General features: G+C 42.0%; 2 protein-coding genes across 3 annotated transcripts in view; one reads left to right on the top strand and one right to left on the bottom strand.

The window, feature by feature from the left end:
- Positions 1-7,361, top strand: part of LOC311149071 (protein MON2 homolog) — a 71,405-nt gene extending 64,044 nt beyond the window's left edge. For both annotated transcript variants that reach the window (XM_084186175.1, XM_084186174.1), the window contains one exon: positions 6,648-7,361. In XM_084186175.1, the coding sequence (XP_084042301.1) occupies positions 6,648-6,811 (164 nt within the window). In that variant the 3' untranslated portion in view covers positions 6,812-7,361. The remainder of the gene's footprint in view (positions 1-6,647) is intronic.
- A 9,887-nt stretch (positions 7,362-17,248) lies between these two features.
- The window catches only part of LOC311148933 (protein phosphatase 1H-like), a 56,357-nt gene continuing 54,347 nt past the window's right edge, over positions 17,249-19,258 (bottom strand). The window contains exon 11 of the mRNA XM_084185967.1: positions 17,249-17,985. Within this exon, the coding sequence (XP_084042093.1) occupies positions 17,952-17,985 (34 nt within the window). The 3' untranslated portion in view covers positions 17,249-17,951. The remainder of the gene's footprint in view (positions 17,986-19,258) is intronic.

The raw sequence follows: 19,258 nt of genomic DNA, 5'->3' as shown, positions 1-19,258 counted from the left end.
TGGGCGCGTCACTGGTACTTCCTGTTTGAGTTTTTGCTTGTAAGCTTTGTATGCGTTTCTGTGTGTGGAGTAAAGGTGATCTGGAGTAAAAGGTTAGTTGCGCAGGTGACATGCTGGTAGAAATGAGGTAAAACGGATTTCAGTTTCCCTGCATTAAAATCGCCAGCCACTAGGATGAGCATTTTCTTGTTTGCTTATGGCCCTATACAGCATGTTGACTGCGGTCTTAGTGGAAGCATCGGTTTGTGGTGGTAAATAGACAGCTTTGAAAAATATAAACTCTCTTGTTAAATAGTATGGTCTACAGTTTATCATTAGATATTCTCATGAGCCTCAAGACTTCCTTCATATTAGAGATTGCGCACCAGCTGCTGTTAAGAGACACCCCTCCTCCTTGAGCTTACCCGAAGCTGCCGTTCTGTCCTGCTGTTGCATAGAAAGCTCAGCTAGATGTACACTACCGTTCAAAAGTTTGGGGTCACTTAGAAATGTCCTTGTTTTCGAAAGAAAAGCAATTTCTTTGTGTAGACATTGTTAATGTTGTAAATGGCTATTGTAGCTGGAAACGGCTGATTTTTTTATGGAATATCTACATAGGCGTGCAGAGGCCCATTATCAGCAACTATCAGTCCTGTGTTCCAATGGCACGTTGTGTTTGCTCATCCAAGTTTATCATTTTAAAAGGTTAACTGATCATTAGAAAACCCTTTTGAAATTATGTTAGCACAACTGAAAACTGTTGTGCTGATTTAAAGAAGCAATAAAACTGGCCTTCTTGAAACTAGTTGAGTATCTGGCGCATCAGCAACTGTGGGTTCGATTACAGGCTCAAAATGGCCAGAAACAAATAACTTTCTTCTGAAACTCGTCAGTCTATTCTTGTTCTGAGAAATGAAGGCTATTCCATGCGAGAAATTGCCAAGAAACTGAAGATCTCGTACAACGCTGTGTACTACTCCCTTCACAGAACAGCGCAAACTGGCTCTAACCAGAATAGAAAGAGGAGTGGGAGGCCCTGGTGCACAACTGAGCAAAAGGACAAATACATTAGTGTCTAGTTTGAGAAACAGACGCCTCACAGGTCCTCAACTGGCAGCTTCATTAAATAGTACCCGCAAGACACCAGTCTCAACGTCAACAGTGAAGAGGCGACTCCGGGATGCTGACCTTCTAGGCAGAGTTGCAAAGAAAAAGCCATATCTCAGACTGGCCAATAAAAAGAAAAGATTAAGATGGGCAAAAGAACACAGACACTGGACAGAGGAAGATTGGAAAAAAGTGTTATGGACAGACGAATCGAAGTTTGAGGTGTTCGGATCACAAAGAAGAACATTTGTGAGACGCAGACCAAATGAAAAGATGCTGGAGGAGTGCTTGATGCCATCTGTCAAGCATGGTGGAGGCAATGTGATAGTCTGGTGGTGGTAAAGTGGGAGATTTGTACAGGGTAAAAGGGATCTTGAAGAAGGAAGGCTATCACTCCATTTTACAACGCCATGCCATACCCTGTGGAGGCGCTTGATTGGAGCCAATTTCCTCCTACAACAGGACAATGACCCAAAGCATAGCTCCAAACTATGCAATAACTATTTAGGGAAGAAGCAGTCAGCTGGTATTCTGTCTATAATGGAGTGGCCAGCACAGTCACCGGATCTCAACCCTATTGAGCTGTTGTAATTTACATTTACATTTTAGTCATTTAGCAGACGCTCTTATCCAGAGAGACTTACATGAGCAATTAGGGTTAAGTGCCTTGCTTAAGGGCACATCGACAGATTTTTCACCTAGTCGGCTCGGGGATTAGAACCAGCGACCTTTCGGTTACTGGCACAACGCTCTTACCCACTAAGCTACCTGCCGCCCAGAATCTCTTCAGATTACCTCAACAAATTGACAACTAGAATGCCAAAGGTCTGCAAGGCAGTAATTGCTGCAAATGGATGATTCTTTGACGAAAGCAAAGTTTGAAGGACACACATGTTATTTCTATTAAAAATCATTATTTCTAACCTTGTCAATGACTACATTTCCTATTCATTTTGCTATATTTCCTATTCAAACTCATTTCATGTATGTTTTCATGGAAAACAAGGACATTTCTAAGTGACCCCAAACTTTTGAACGGTACTGTATATTATCCATGTCCTTGTTCAACCACAACTCCAAGAAACATAGGATATTACAGTTCTTATGTTGTGGATAAAAGGCTGTGCGTGATGACGTAATGCACATAAAATCAACTTTTGCGGTTAAATTCCCATGTACCGAATAAATAAATAAAAACTAGTTAAATGGGTTTCCATCACATTTTCAACTCAACTGATGGTTTTGTAAAAAATAAAATTATGTTACAGTGGCTTGCGAAAGTATTCACCCCCCTTGGCATTTTTCCTATTTTGTTGCCTTACAACCTGGAATTAAAATTGATTTTGGGGGGGTGTTGTATCATTTGATTTACACAACATGCCTACCACTTTGAAGATGCAAAAATGTTTTATTGTGAAACAAACAAGAAATAAGACAAGAAAATAGAAAACTTGAGCGTGCATAACTATTCACCCCCCCAAAGTCAATACTTTGTAGAGCCACCCTTTGCAGCAATTACAGCTGGAAGTCTCCTGGGGTATGTCTCTACAAGCTTGGCACATCTAGCCACTGGGATTTTTGCCCATTCTTCAAGGCAAAACTGCTCCAGCTCCTTCAAGTTGGATGGGTTCCGCTGGTGTACAGCAATCTTTAAGTCATACAACATATTCTCAATTGGATTGAGGTCTGGGCTTTGACTAGGCCATTCCAAGAGATTTAAATGTTTCCCCTTAAACCACTCAAGTGTTGCTTTAGCAGTATGCTTAGGGTCATTGTCCTGCTGGAAGGTGAACCTCCATCCCAGTCTCAAATCTCTGGAAGACTGAAACAGGTTTCCCTCAAGAATTTCCCTGTATTTAGTGCCATCCATCATTCCTTCAATTCTGACCAGGTTCCCAGTCCCTGCCGATGAAAAACATCCCCACAGCATGATGCTGCCACCACCATGCTTCACTGTGGGGATGGTGTTCTCGGGGTGATGAGAGGTGTTGGGTTTGCGCCAGACATAGCGTTTTCCTTGATGGCCATAAAGCTCAATCTTAGTCTCATCTGACCAGAGTACCCTTTTCCATATGTTTGGGGAGTCTCCCACATGCCTTTTGGCGAACACTAAACGTGTTTGCTTATTTATTTCTTTAAACAATGGCTTTTTTCTGCCCACTTTTCCGTAAATCCCAGCTCTGTGGAGTGTACGGCTTAAAGTGGTCCTATGGACAGATACTCCAATCTCCGCTGTGTAGCTTTGCAGCTCCTTCAGGGTTATCTTTGGTCTCTTTGTTGCCTCTGATTAATGCCCTCCTTGCCTGTTTTGGTGGGCGGCCCTCTCTTGGCAGGTTTGTTGTGGTGCCATATTCTTTCAATTTTTGAATAATGGATTTAATGGTGCTCCGTAGGATGTTAAAAGTTTAGGATATTTTTTTATAACCCAACCCTGCTCTGTTCTTCTCCACAACTTTGTCCCTGACCTGTTTGGAGAGCTCCTTCGTCTTCATGGTGCCACTTGCTTGGTGGTGCCCCTTGCTTAGTGGTGTTGCAGACTCTGGGGCCTTTCAAAACAAGTGTATATATACTGAGATCATGTGACACTTAGATTGCATACAGGTGGACTTTATTTAGGGGCTTCACAGCAAAGGGGGAGAATACATACAGTTGAAGTCTGAAGTTTACATACACTTAGGTTGGAGTCATTAAACCTCGTTTTTTCAACCACTGCACAAATTTCTTGTTAACAAACTATAGTTTTGGCAAGTCGGTTACGACTTCTACTTTGCATGACACAAGTAATTTTTCCAACAATTGTTTACAGACATATTATTTCACTTATAATTCACTGTATCACAATTCCAGTGGGTCAGAAGTTTACATACACTAAGTTGACTGTGCCTTTAAACAGCTTGGAAAATTCCAGAAAATTATGTCATTGCTTTAGAAGCTTCTGATAGGCTAATTCACATAATTTTAGTCAATTGGAGGTGTTCCTGTGGATATATTTCAAGGCCTACCTTCAAACTCAGTGCCTCTTTGCTTGACATCATGGGAAAATCAAAAGAAATCAGCCAAGACCTCAGAAAAACAATTGTAGCCCTCCACAAGTCTGGTTCATCCTTGGGAGCAATTTCCAAACGCCTGAAGGTACCACGTTCATCTGTACAAACAATAGTACGCAAGTATAAACACCATGGGATCACGCAGCCGTCATACCGCTCAGGAAGGAGACGCGTTCTGTCTCCTAGAGATGAACGTACTTTGGTGCGAAAAGTGCAAATCAATCCCAGAACAACAGCAAAGGACCTTGTGAAGATGCTGGAGGAAACAGGTACAAAAGTATCTACAGTAAAACGAGTCCTATATCGACATAACCTGAAAGGCCGCTCAGCAAGGAAGAAGCCACTGCTCCAAAACCGCCATAAAAAAAGCCAGACTACGGTTTGCAACTGCACATGGGGACAAAGATCGTACTTTTTGAAGAAATGTCCTCTGGTCTGATTAAACAAAAATATATCTGTTTGGCCATAATGACCAATGTTATGTTTGGAGGAAAAAGGGGGTGACTTGCAAGTTCGAAGAACACCATCCCAACCGTGAAGCACAGGGGTGACAGCATCATGCTGTAGGGGTGCTTTGCTGCAGGAGGGACTGGTGCACTTCACAAAATAGATGGCATCATGAGGAAGGAAAATAATGTGGCAATATTGAAGCAACATCTCAAGACATCAGTCAGGAAGTTAAAGCTTGGTCGCAAATGGGTCTTCCAAATGGACAATGACCCCAAGCATACTTCCAAAGTTGTGGCAAAATGGCTTAAGGACAACAAAGTCAAGGTATTGGAGTGGTCATCACAAAGCCTTGACTTCAATCCTATAGAAAATGTGTGGGCAGAACTGAAAAGGCGTGTGCGAGCAAGGAGGCCTACAAACCTGACTCAGTTACACCAGTTCTGTCAGGAGGAATGGGCCAGAATTCTCCCAACTTATTGTGGGAAGCTTGTGGAAAGCTACCCGAAACGTTTGACACAAGTTAAACAATTTAAAGGCAATGCTACCAAATACTAATTGAGTGTATGTAAACTTCTGACCCACTGGGAATGTGATGAAAGAAATAAAAGCTGAAATAAATAATTCTCTCTACTATTATTCTGACATTTCACATTCTTAAAATAAAGTGGTAATCCTAACTGACCTAAAACAGGGAATTTTTACTAGGATTAAATGTCAGGAATTGTGAAAAACTGAGTTGAAATGTGTATGTAAACTTCCGACTTCAACTGTATGCACGCACCACTTTTCCGTTATTTATTTTGTATAATTTTTGAACGTTTTTTTTCTTCATTTCAGTTCACCAATTTGGACTATTTTGTGTATGTCCAATAAAAATCCATTTAAATTACAGGTTGTAATGCAACAAAATAGGAAAAACGCCAAGGGGGATGAATACTTTTGCAAGGCACTGTATATAGCGAATGTGCCCACTCTGGTCTTGGCACATGTGCTCTAGCCAACAGCTCCCAGATACAGTGTGGATAGGCTTGCTACATAATGAGATTATTATGGACAAAGTAGGAACATCATTTTTTTTTTTTCAAACGGTAGCCAAGCATCGATCATAACGTCACCAGAATAAGACCCTCGATATTTATTGGAAAGGAGCATCAAGCTCATCACCCTGCACTTTCACCACCCGTTGAAGTTCATCATAATTTATTTCATCTGTAGCCTAATAAACTGCATGCTTTCCCGAGTCATAATCAGAGGACCACACGATATCAGCACGTGACTCCAAGTTTACTTCGATAGGATGGTTATTATATAAATACTTGCGCAAAGATGTTTCCACCGCCATTTTTTCACATAATTTTTTTTTGCAGACACAAAAAGATCCCACCTTGCCTAGCGTATTTTGTTATGTCGACATTAGGAAAGTTTGCCTGTCGTGAAATGTTTTATCTGAAATGTACTTTAATCGCATTAAAAGGTTGGATGGGAACTTGGTTTCAGTCATTATTCATTTCCGTGTCACAGTACAATGGGGAATGTTTACAAATGCAATTTATTTCTGAAAAGAGATTTGTATCTACCCTGTTTGGTCAATTTACAATGTTTGATTTTTGGAATCAGATGCAAAAGTAAGGCATTCACAGTGCCCTTCAGGTTGTTTATAACCTCATTTATCCAGACAAAAAGTCATTTATATTTCCCTCTGGCTTTCCATCAAAATAATGATTTATTTAATTGCTTTCCCTCTCACCTCTCTGTGGCTCTCTCCTTTCCTCTCGTTTTCCTCTTCTCCTCTCCTTTCCTCTGCCATCCTCTCCGTTCCACTCCTCCCGTCTTCTCCTCTCCTTTCCTCTACTCTACCCTCCTCCTTTCCTCTCCTTCTCTTCTCTCTCCTCTTTCCTACTTCCTCTTCTCTGCCCTCTACCTCTCCTTTCCTATCTCCTCTTCTCTGCCCTACTCTCCTTTCCTTTTCCCACATCTCCGGTTCATTACAACTCTTCTCCTTCTGCCTCTCTTTCCCCACCCCATTCCATGCCATCCCATGGTGTGTGTGTGTGTGCCCTACAGTGGATGGGACCACGTGGGCCCAGGTCATTGCACTGTACCCTACCCTGGTGGAGTGCATCACCTGCTCCTCCTCTGAGGTCAGCTCAGCGCTGAAGGAGGCCATGGGGCCCTTCAAAGACTTTATGCAGCCCCCTCTCTCCAGAGTACAAAACGGAGAGTCCTGACTGTTCCAACCCCTTTTTATAATGAAGGAATTCATAATGAATGGGTCCCCCTGAGACCCAAACACACACTTCTTCACACAAGTGGACGGAAGGATAGACAGACGGACTCTTTTACTCCATGTGAGCCCATCTAACAGACAGTAACCAGTGGCAACTGAGCTCCCCCCGCGACAGCTCTATCCACAACAACAACTCTGACCTGCTACACATGACATCATCAATGTATGCTTCTAATACACGTTGGTTGATACCACCTCCCATTCTCATTCTAACTGGCTGGACTTTGGGTTTTCCTTTGATTTCCTGAAAAAAGAGTCGATGTACAGTGTGTGGTGAGTGTTGATGATGTAATTAAGAAAAAGCTCTGGGGCTATATGGACCTTTAAAAAGATTGAGAAGGGGAAAGATGAGATGACCTTTTGTGAAGTTTTTAACAGCTAGGATTTTATTCCAAATCATACTGTAACATTCCATGTCATCTTTTAGCTGACCTGAGAAAGGTACTTGTCTGTATAAAATAAATGGGAGAGTTCTACAAACAATTATCTGATTTCTGTGTGTGCCTCAGTGATGTCCTGTCCTTAACCCTGTAATTGATTTTTTTATGTTGCTCTGTGTCATTTTCTTAAGCATCTGAGATTGTTGTGGCAGAGCTTCCCGGTCTTGTCTGACTTGAGTGTAGAAAATTCATTTCCCACAATCCTAAATGACTAACCTCCTGAGGAATTCTGAGGAATGGGTGAGTGTCATGGCCATAGAATGAGGACTTAGAATACTAGAATGGACATTAACCTTTTTATGATGGGTTTAAGGTCAGCCATTTTGGTCATGGTTTGCCAGTGCTGTGATAAGATATTGTGTAAAATAATTAATTTGAAAAATATATCTGCACTGTATGTTAGCTAGCCAGACCGTTTTAGAGGAATGATTCTATCCATTATGAAAATCAACTGCCAATATGCCAACATTCCATTCAAACAATGCAGTCAATCCACAGCCATATACTGGCTCCAATCAGTTGATTATAGGACTTAGACAAGTTGTAAATGCAACAAGTACTGATATTGTATCATATAAATACACGTACAGCTTTCCAAGAAAACAAAAAATGTTGACATTTTATGGTCTGTTTACATATATTTAAGAACCTATTTATACAGAAAATGTGTATAAAACCTGTATAAACTGTATTTATAGTATTTATTTATGGTCCTCTGTAGCTCAATTGGTAGAGCATGGCGCTTGTAACGCCAGGGTAGTGGGTTTGATCCCCGGGACCACCCATTCGTAAAAATGTATGCACTCATGACTGTAAGTCGCTTTGGATAAAAGCGTCTGCTAAATGGCATATTATTATTATTATTATTATTATTATTATTATTATTATTATTATAGTTATATGATCATATTTTAGGTTGACAATAATTATATTAGACACATTTCTGATATTACTTTTATTTTCCTGCATAGGTAAAATCAGGATTGTGCCTCTAAGGCCATTCATTCCAATTAGACTGGTTTGGATTTCTCCCTAACCAATATGCCTGCCATTTTCACTCCATTCTGGAACTTTGAGGGTTTATGACAATTCCCCTCTAGTAATGTAATAGGATCTCTATGTATAAGACTGCACATTTATCTCTGTGCCCCAAGGCAACAAAAAAAAATAATAGATATCCCTTCTGGTATGTAGCCATATTATCGGGCAAGCGCAATAATTATATTTTGTTACGACTATGTACCTTCTTCACGGTAACCGTCGCGCAAGAAGGCTTGTAAAGTCTTCCATTATTGCGACAAACTGGACTTTGGGTTAGGTCATATGAGGGAAACGACCGCGGGTTGTCTGGCGCACAGGGAAAAGGGGAGGAGTAGACTGGGGGAGGTCTTGGGCGGGGTTTCCCCTCATATTTCAACTCTGCTTATGATACGACCCTCTGCTCACTGTGCTCAGGAGATCGGATGAACATAACCAGTCCCGAGTGCGTGGAACCGTACGTATCAGATCGGAATTATAGAAGCCAAATGTATTCGTTATAATTTGTAGTCTTGTGATTTTTGGTATTTCAGTGTGTTTCTATCGGCATTTGACCATGTACTGGCTGAGGTAGTAGTTTGTGCTGTTGGTTGGGTTATGACATTTCCCGCTATGGAGATGACTGCGCAAGCTACTGCCTTGCCAGTGCTGGTATTCGACTTCAAGCCGAGGATTTTCCTGTTTATTCGTTTTAAAAGGTACATCTAAATATATGATAATGTTATAACAGCTACGTTGTTACAATGGAACCATGAAAGTAGTCTATCCACTGTATTGTTACATTGTTGCAACATTCCTTCCGTTTTGCCTTGGCTATGAAGGTTCCAGAAGTGGCAGCAGTTGTGATTTCTTTACTCAAATAAAATGCTATTCAAGGGGTACAAGTTGCTTGTGTGTAATTTTGAGCATTTTACATTGATGACCTACAGCTTGTTGGTGATATTCTTTTATATATTTTTTGGGGTTGCATTTTGAATTGGATATTATCTAGGCTACCATGAATGCATTTCCTGCAAAAACATTAAATTAATTTACAAAGTGACTATTTTCGATTGGTTTGAGATACCCATTTTCAATAAAGGTTGGTTTTACACCAGTGATAAAAATGTGAAGCAAATGCGTTTTATTTATATATATATATATAGCTATTTGGTTTTACCCTGAGGCAAAGTGGCTGCTGCCTCTCTCTCTTCGATCTGGTCTTCGATCTGGAAAGCATGTACGATGGGTGATAGTGCTGTTGCTATGAAGAGAGAGCGAGCTGTGACGTGGCTCCCCTAATGCCCACTGGTAAAGCTGGCCTGCTACAGCCTACAGACAGCCAGGCAGGCTAGGTTTATGGCTAACCATGACATCCTTTGTTGATGTTTAGCATACGACTGAACGGTAGCTATACTCCAACACGTGACACCTTATTGTAAGCAAATGTCTAGAGGCAGGTGGCCAATTTTAGCCAAGGCACGTTGATAACAAATGTGCAGTGTTGCACAGTGTTGTTCCTTTGGCACCACTGACTGACCTCATAATCTGATGACTCAGTTAAATCATCATCAGACTGACTAATGTGCCACAGACAGCGTATGTAGGCTACAGTACAGAGAACTTACTTACACATGATCCAGCTTGCTAATGCTGTTCAGCACAGGGCTTTACCATGTGTCTCTAAAAACTGAGCTGTGACTGTCTGGCTGGCTGCGGCTCGCTGATATGGGTCATGCGTTGTGAGTTACCCTTTTAAACCCTAGCTAGCTGCTGGCCAACTGCACACAGTATCATCTGCCTGTGCTGTGCTGAGCCCTGAATCAGTATGGCAGCCGAGTCTCGTGGTGGAGGGGGATGGAGACTGGACTGGGTAATGCATCCCTGAAACTGTGCAGCCAGGCAGGCTGCAGTCCTCCAGCAGGAGTTCAGATTCAGACCTGCCAGTCTCAGCCTAGACAGTGGCTGTGTGAAATGGCAACCTATTCCCTATACAGTGCACTACTTTTGACCAAAGCCCAATGGGCCATGGTCAAAAGTAGTGCACTATATAGGGAATAGGGTGCCAGCCTCAGCCCAGACAGACTGTTTTGCTCTGTGAAGCTGCTGTGCTGACTGAAGATTGGATCCTACTACACTTGACCGTCCTACACTGACAAGCTGCAATATTTATGTTGGTAGGTTTATGTTCACATCTTGGGGCAATTTTTTTTCACACCAGCACCTTTTTAGTAATGGAGCTTTGGAAGGATAGTGTGTGGAGAATACAGTATTCTGCAGGGCCATGACTGCCTGCCTCCTTTTGCTCACTTCAGTCCCTTCATGATCCCCAGATGGATATGTCATCCCCTTCAGAGGTAACAACAACTACACTGAACACTGATTTATCTTGATTTAAGTAACCCTTAGTTCCCTTCTGACTCTTTTGCATACACTGATTAAGCTGGCTGCACCATTCACATCAGTGCTGATATAACATGGAAGAAGTGTTGTGAGAGCAAATACTTTTCCTTGTCCTGAGGGTAAAGTGCACTAGAGTGAGTGAAGGAGCAGTCAGAAAGAGGCAATGCGGGTAGCTATATGATAATATAGGAGTTATGGAGGACAGCCTCTCCAGCTTGGCCTATCCAGACCCAGTCATCCATCTTTTGTGGACGTTCCCATTTGAGTCGGCTGCAGATAAATCAGCTTCAGGCCGTTCAGGCCCCAAGGCAGTAAATTAGAGCCACTTCCCGGTGGAAAATCAGCCTGCTCCCTCCGATGATTATCGTCACAGCTGCATCCTGGAACGGAACCGGCTGCCGCAGCCTCCGCTGCCGCACCTTCCTCTGACGGACCGGACAGGACCATCTGCCTCTGGGTGTGAACTATACATTCTACACATGCCTTTACATTGCCCAACACTGTAACACTAGTCAAAGAAAAAGTCCATATGGACTGTTCCTGTCAAAGCACCAAAATAACAAGGGTTACACATAGACCAAAGGGAAAACAGAGGCAGCAATCCAAGATGTGAAGTCTACAATTTGTGTCACTTTTTTTTAAGCTGTTGTTTCTTTCTGGCCCTGAAACTGCAGGTTCTGGCATTGGTTTCAAGCCTTCACCAGAGTGTAGTGCTACATCAACACTGGTACTGTAACACTTGTCATTTGCAATGCAGTACATCATTACCACGTACAGGATGAGAAGGGGGGGATGCTGGTTTTTCCAACTGCTAATGCCTCAGCTCGGTCGTGGACCTGTGTGTGTAGCGTTGGCTTACAGCCCAAACCCAAGTGGACATAATGATATAGAGTGCATCTATACTAAACATAAATATAAAGGCAACATGTAAAGTGTTAGTGAGCATTTAATCCTTTGTCAAGATAATCAATCCACCTGACAGGTGTGGCATATCAAGAAACTGATTAAACAGCATGATCATTACACAGATGCACCATGTGCTGGGGACAATAAAAGGCCACTCTAAAATGTGCAGTTTTGTCACACAACACAGTGCCACAGATATCTCAATTTTTGAGGGAGCATGAGGAGAATTTCTGTCTGTAATAAATACTTTTTTGTGGGGAAAAACTCATTCTGATTGGCTGGTGAAACGTTGAGAACTGTAAACACAGTCTATCTACTCTTACAACTTAATTATTCTGCTCATAGCTCACATGTGAAACATTTTGTCCTTCACACTAACTCTGCTCCTATTTCCCTCTAGCTTTCCTCTCAATATCTATCCAGTTTCTCTATACAGTCATTGATCCAGTTATTGATTGTGAGGTGCCTACATTTTAGTCATTTAGCAGACGCTCTTACCCAGAGCGATTTACAGTTAGTTAGTGCATAAATTTTTCATACTGGCCCCCCGTGGGAATCGAACCCACAACCCTGGCGTTGCTAGTGCCATGCTCTACCAACTGAGCTACAGGAGGCCTACTGTGCATACCTCTACCTCATGGCATTCACAGTGGCAAGCAGGGATGATGAGTACGGACCCTTGCCTTGCCCAGTCAGCTAACTAATACCTTGGTTACTTCTGTCTTCTGCTGCGGTGCCATGTGACGACCTTGGAAAAACAACCCACCCACAGACAGGATGGACTGACTGTGTCATCGCTGCTTTACAATCTGGACCACACACATACGCGTGGGGAGAGTAGGAGTGGATTGCCAGATCAATGCTGGCCTGACTGTATGGGAATGGGTGGGAATTGGTGGTGTAAGGGTTGTATGGACCAGATGGCTCTCAGACTCCTGTAGGGGACCTGAGAGTGTCAGACACAGCACTTTGAGATCCACTACAGATTGTGTGTGTTTGCGTTCGAGCGTGCAAGCGTGCATACGTGGTGGATGGGTGTGTGTTTCTTTCAATCACTACTCAAGGATAGGATAATGTGGCCAGATAAGACCTCTGGACCATACAGTTATGCAGTGAGTTAAATCCACAATAACAATACTGGTACAGTATAATGACCACTGGTGATCCATAAAACCTCTCCATAACCTCATTCAATATGATTCCCACTAATCAAACATGAATTTACTCAGAAACTAGATGGCAACTAGCAATGAATTAAGTGTATGCTTAAAAAAAAATACAAATGAATGATATGTTTATTTAGAGGGTTAAAGATCCATTATGATATGCTGCCTCTCAACATTCCAGAACATTTCCTGGAGTGTTCAGTTCTGAATAAGACACTCTTAAATCATTCTCACACAGACCTCACTAACCAGGTGGAAACCTTGCAGTTCAGCAAGGCTGGCTAATTGGTCTAAAGTGTAAACTATTCCATCTACGAACTTCAGGTGTGGTAAGACTCCTTTCTCTTCTTGCCACACTTCTTCTGTCTGAAGACTGCACATCTCTCTTCAATACTGTATTAGGCTGCGTTTACACAGACAGCCCAATTCTGATATTTTTTCCACTAATTGGTCTTTTGACCAAACGCATCAGATCTTTTCACATCAGATATTTTTCAGCTCTAATCTGATTGGTGAAAAAAATTACAGAATTGGGCTGCCTGTGTAAGAGTACAGTCGTGGTCAAAAGTTTTGAGAATGACACAGGTATTGGTCTTCACAAAGTTTGCTGCTTCAGTGTTTTTAGATATTTTTGTCAGATGTTTCTATGGTATACTGAAGTATAATTACAAGCATTCCATAAGTGTCAAAGGCTTTTATTGACAATTACATTAAGTTTATGCAAAGAGTCAATATTTGCAGTGTTGACCCTTCTTTTTCAAGACCTCTGAAATCCGCCCTGGCATGCTGTCAATTAACTTCTGGGCAACATCCTGACTGATGGCAGCCCATTCTTGCATAATCAATGTTTGAGTTTGTCAGAATTTGTGGGTTTTTGTTTGTCCACCCGCCTCTTGAGGATTGACCACAAGTTCTCAATGGGATTAAGGTCTGGGGAGTTTCCTGGCCATGGACCCAAAATGTCAATGTTTTGTTCCCTGAGCCACTTAGTTATCACTTTTGCCTTATGGCAAGGTGCTCCATCATGCTGGAAAAGGCATTGTTCTTCACCAAACTGTTCTTGGATGGTTGGGAGAAGTTGCTCTCGGAGGATGTGTTGGTACCATTCTTTATTCATGGCTGTGTTCTTAGGCAAAATTGTGAGTGAGCCCACTCCCTTGGCTGAGAAGCAACCCCACACATGAATGGTCTCAGGATGCTTTACTGTTGGCATGACACAGAACTGATGGTAGCGCTCACCTTTTCTTCTCCGGACAAGCTTTTTTCCGGATGCCCCAAACAATCGGAAAGGGGATTCATCAGAGAAAATGACTTTACCCCAGTCCTCAGCAGTCCAATCCCTGTACCTTTTGCAGAATATCAGTCTGTCCCTGATGTTTTTCCTGGAGAGAAGTGGCTTCCTCGCTGCCCTTCTTGACACCAGGCCATCCTCCAAAAGTCTTTGCCTCACTGTGCGTGCAGATGCACTCACACCTGCCTGCTGCCATTTCTGAGCAAGCTCTGCACTGGTGGTGCCCCGATCCCGCAGCTGAATCAACCGCTTGCTGGACTTTCTTGGGCGCCCTGAAGCCTTCTTCACAACAATTTAACCTCTCTCCTTGAAATTCTTGATGATCCGATACATGGTTGATTTAGGTGCAATCTTACCAGCAGCAATATACTTGCCTGTGAAGCCCTTTTTGTACAAAGCAATGATGACAGCACGTGTTTCCTTGCAGGTAACCATGGTTAACAGAGGAAGAACAATGATTTCAAGCACCACCTTCCTTTTAAATCTTCCAGTCTGTTATTCTAACTCAATCAGCATGACAGAGTGATCTCCAGCCTTGTCCTCGTCAACACTCTCACCTGTGTTAACGAGAGAATCACTGACATGATGTCAGCTGGTCCTTTTGTGGCAGGGCTGAAATGCAGTGGAAATGTTTTTTTGGGATTAAGTTCATTTTCATGGCAAAGAGGGACTTTGCAATTAATTTCAATTCATCTGATCACTCTTCATAACATTCTGGAGTATATGCAAATTGGCATCATAAAAACTGAGGCAGTAGACTTTGTGAAAATTAATATTTGTGTCATTCTCAAAACTTTTGACCACGACTGTACAACTTGGCTTGTTCTCTGGAATACAAAGTTGAATCTTCTGAATCAGGGGAATCCATCTGAATGGATTATTTGCCTTAATCTCAAATGCCACTGGACTCAAGTAAAGTACATTTCCCATTTATGAATATTGCCATACGTGGAGCTTTACTTTCATAAAGGGCAAGGATATATTATTCTAAACTTTCTCTCTCTGTGGTGTGGTATGCTCAGACAATTAATTTTGAGCTATATAAAGTGTATGTACACTGAACAAAAACATAAACGCAACATGTAAAATGTTGGTTGCATGTTTCATAAGCTGAAATAAAAGATCACATAAATTTGCCATACGCACAAAAAGCTTATTTCTCTCTAATTTTGTGCACAAATTAGTTTATATCCCTGTTAGTGAGCATTTCTCCTTTGCCAAGATAATCCATCCACCTGACAGGAGTGGCATATCATGAACCTGAATAAAAAGTATGATCATCACACAGGTGCACCTTGTGCTGGGGACAATAAAAGGCCACTCTAAAACTTGAGGTTTTGTCACACAACACAATGCCACAGATTTCTCAAGTTTTGAGGGAGCGTGCAATTGGCATGCTGACTGCAGGAATGTCCATCAGAGCGTTGCCAGAGAATTGAATGTTAATTTATCTACCATAAGCCGACCTCCAACGTCATTTTAGAGAATTTGGCAGTACGGCCAACCGGTCTCACAACCACAGACCACGTGTATAGCGTCGTGTGGGCGAGCGGTTTGGAGGGGTCAACGTTGTGAACAGAGTGCCCCATGGTGGCGGTGGGGTTATGGTATGGGCAGGCATAAGCTACGGACAACGAACACAATTGCATTTTATCAATGGCAATTTGAATGCACTGAGATACCGTGGCGAGATCCTGAGGCCCATTGTCGTACCATTCATCCGCCGCAATCACCTCATGTTTCAGCATGATAATGCACAGCCCCATGTCGCAAGGATCTGTAAACAATTCCTGGAAGCTGAAAATGTCCCAGTTCTTCCATGGCCTACATACTCACCAGACATGTCACCCATTGAGCATGTTTGGGATGCTCTGGATCGACGTGTACAGCAGTGGGTTCCAGTTCCCGCCAATATCCAGCAACTTCGCACAGCCATTTTAATGCGACAACATTCCACAGGCCACAATCAACAGCCTCCTCAACTCTTTGCGAAGGAGATGTGTCACACTACATGAGGCAAATGGTGGTCACACCAGATACTGACTGGTTTTCTGATCCACGCCCATACTTTTTTTGTTTTTGTGATCTGTGACCAACAGATGCATATCTGTATTCCCGGTCATGTTTAATCCATAGATTAGGGCCTAACTTATTTATTTCAATTGACCGATTTCCTTATATGAACTGTAACTATATTTTTGTTCAGTATAATAAGACATGGATATAAAAATAAAATACAAACAAACCCGAAGGAGTGGACAGTTGCATGGGTGTCATACTATCCCCCCGTCTCCCAGGAGCCTTCCTTTCACCCTCTCAGAAGCTACATATGCCAGTTGGGGATTTGTTCTAACTAACTGATCGGCCTACCCCTCACCCCAAGGGACTCTGTGACAGGGAGTTTGAGTATCATGACACTGTGTCACAATGAGGGCACAGACACACCAGGGTGCCCCTGCAAAGCTGCTCTAGTTCCCTGGCAGTGTGTGATTGGTGGTGGTGGGGAGGCGGGGGCGGGGGCAGCGCTGTGATGGGTTATTTATCGATTCATATTCCCCTCGATTCCTCAAATGCATTGGAGGAAAAGGTCTGAGGGGATGTGAGGAATAACAGAAAGACCAATGGAGAGCCCTGGTATCAGAGCAACCAGCCAGTCGATCTCCTCCCTCCCTCCAGACAGGGCTCCAGCTGTCTGCTCCCCCAGGGGTCCCAGCCTGCCTGCCACACAGGGCTCACCAGAGCACTGCTCTACCCAGGAATCAATCACCACCTCTTGTAGCACCTTCCATCTGTCTATAGCAAAACGCTTAGTGCAGTCTGGTGATTGAGAGCTAAACTCTCTAAACACGAAGGCTTCCTATATCAGTCCTGTGTATCGGTAGGTCTACTTTATCCATCTGATATATAGAATGTAGAACCATCTAAATCTGTTGTGGTAAATACTGTAGACAATGGTACTTTGTGTTGATGTGTGTAACCTTTGTAAAAACGTTTCCTTATAAAACATTTACTTCAGCAATTATAAGAAAAAAGGCTTCAGAATGGTATCTCATATTGTATTTTTAATCAATTTGAAAAGCAATCCTTTAAATTATTTTCTTCTTTACATTTTCCAAAACATTACAAATGCCCGTTTACATAATTTTGTTTTTCTTGGGGTTTATTAAAAATGTACAGCACATACAGTAGTACAAAGGAGAGAATTCTTCCAGAAGTATACTTTACATTTTATTTACAATTCTTTTTTACATTCTGCTTCTGCTTGAGGCTCTATTCAATACATATCGCGGAAGTTCAACGTTACAGTGTAATTGAAATGTAAAGCCTATGTTCCCGCGTTAGCGGAGACTGCATTCACGGTAAACACTGCATATGTCGGCTCAATCGGAAATTACCTTAATTTCTATCGTGCAATCTGTAACGCTTCAGCGATATAGATTGAATAGAGCCCTGGGCCTCTTTCTGCAATGTTTTGAGCAGGTCAGTCAGAGAAAAAGATTAGTAAAGTTTGTGTTATCAGAACAGAAACACTTTGAAACAGCTTGAAAAGAAACATGCCAAATACATTAAAAGGAACAGAGAGACAAGTTAACATGGATTAGGCCATGACTAGACTGATTTGATTGGATTAGAAACAGTGCGGTCTTAATCAGCGACACACACGTCGAACATCAACACCTCCCTAACAACGGTTTTAAACAACAAGAGATGAATCTACTTAAAACGCCACCGACACATCTTGCAAGTCCCAAGTTCTGACATCATTAGTGACTGTGTGAGTGTCTTTAGAGGAGTCACTGGCACCAGTAGACGTCCCACGGCAGGAGGAGAGATGTGTCCAATGTCCATTAGCGTAGTTCATGACTGGACATCCAGGAACATTGTCATCATACTGCATTGAATAAAGAAAGTGCACCCGGCATTACATCCTCTGACTATTTTCTTATCCAGAAAATGGAAGAGGTGGAAACCCAAGAATACACTGTACATCCTTCATACTGTATCCGAACAGCAATCGATTCAGGTTAATGCCCTAAATGGTTAGTTTGCAGAGTATTGTTCAGCAAAGTGTAAATACCAGACTGCATAGCAACAAAACGATTCAGGATAAAATAAGACTTCCTGTACAGAGCAGAGTAGGCTGGTGGGAGGAGCTATAGGAGGACAGGCTCATTGTAATGGCTGTAATGGCATTAAAATGAACGGAGTCAAACCTGGTTCCCATGTTTGATGTGCTTGATACCGTTCCATTAATTCCATTCCAGTCTTTACAATAAACCTGTCCTCCTAAAGCTCCTCCCACCAGCCTCCTCTGGTAGATAGAAATGTTCTGTATAATATCCGGCATGAGAATCGGTCACATAGCTCCCTGAGTTTTGTGACGTATGTTCAGTAAACTACAAGTAAACATAATTTAAAAACAACAAAAAATAGAGAGCAACAGTTTTCATAACAGCATTCAATTGAATCTCATGTGTTTCTCCCAAGCACTTTCTATTCAATGTATCTGCTTAAGGGATGTAACTCTAGCCTTAAAGGGTTGAATGTTCATTTGAGAGATACACACTTGAACTTCTGCGTAAATCAAGCATTTGTCTCAATAAGATCAAATGACAACCATGTCTCAAATTAGGATTCAGCTGTAAGAACATTCAGTAAACTTTACCCATTCACATCATATTCATGTTGCAATATAGGACAGTTTTCCCTAATATAATTTTTACAGAGCTAAACTAAGCTATATTAGTATGAAAACTAGTGAAAATTAATTAAGGAGAATGGCCGTTTCATATTTGAAAAGTAAACGAGCACACAAACAGGATGATGCAAACAAGTATTTGACATAAAGAAAAATAAAAGGTTAAACTAGGGCAAGGGATTGGATATCTTGTTTAAAACAAAGCAAAAACATGAGGTAGCTGTTTCACAATTATGTATCGAATGTGAAGATGTGTTCCTTCACATCATTTAAGTAAATCCACTTTCAGGGTCATCGCAATGACAAAGAAAAAACAAACCTATCAAAATTAAGAAAAAGTCAACAATGAGAGATTAACATTGTCACTGGCAATAAAACAACCATAAGACTGACTTCATTCACCTTATACTTGGAGAGGAACACCCAAACAATAGTTCTGAAAGCTGAACGCTATAGTATGTCTGTG

The sequence above is a fragment of the Coregonus lavaretus genome (genome assembly GCF_964263955.1).
Source record: "Coregonus lavaretus genome assembly, chromosome: 21".
NCBI lineage: Eukaryota > Metazoa > Chordata > Actinopteri > Salmoniformes > Salmonidae > Coregonus > Coregonus lavaretus.
The sequence above is the reverse complement of the archived record's forward strand: the minus strand, read 5'-3'. Positions and strand labels throughout refer to the sequence as shown.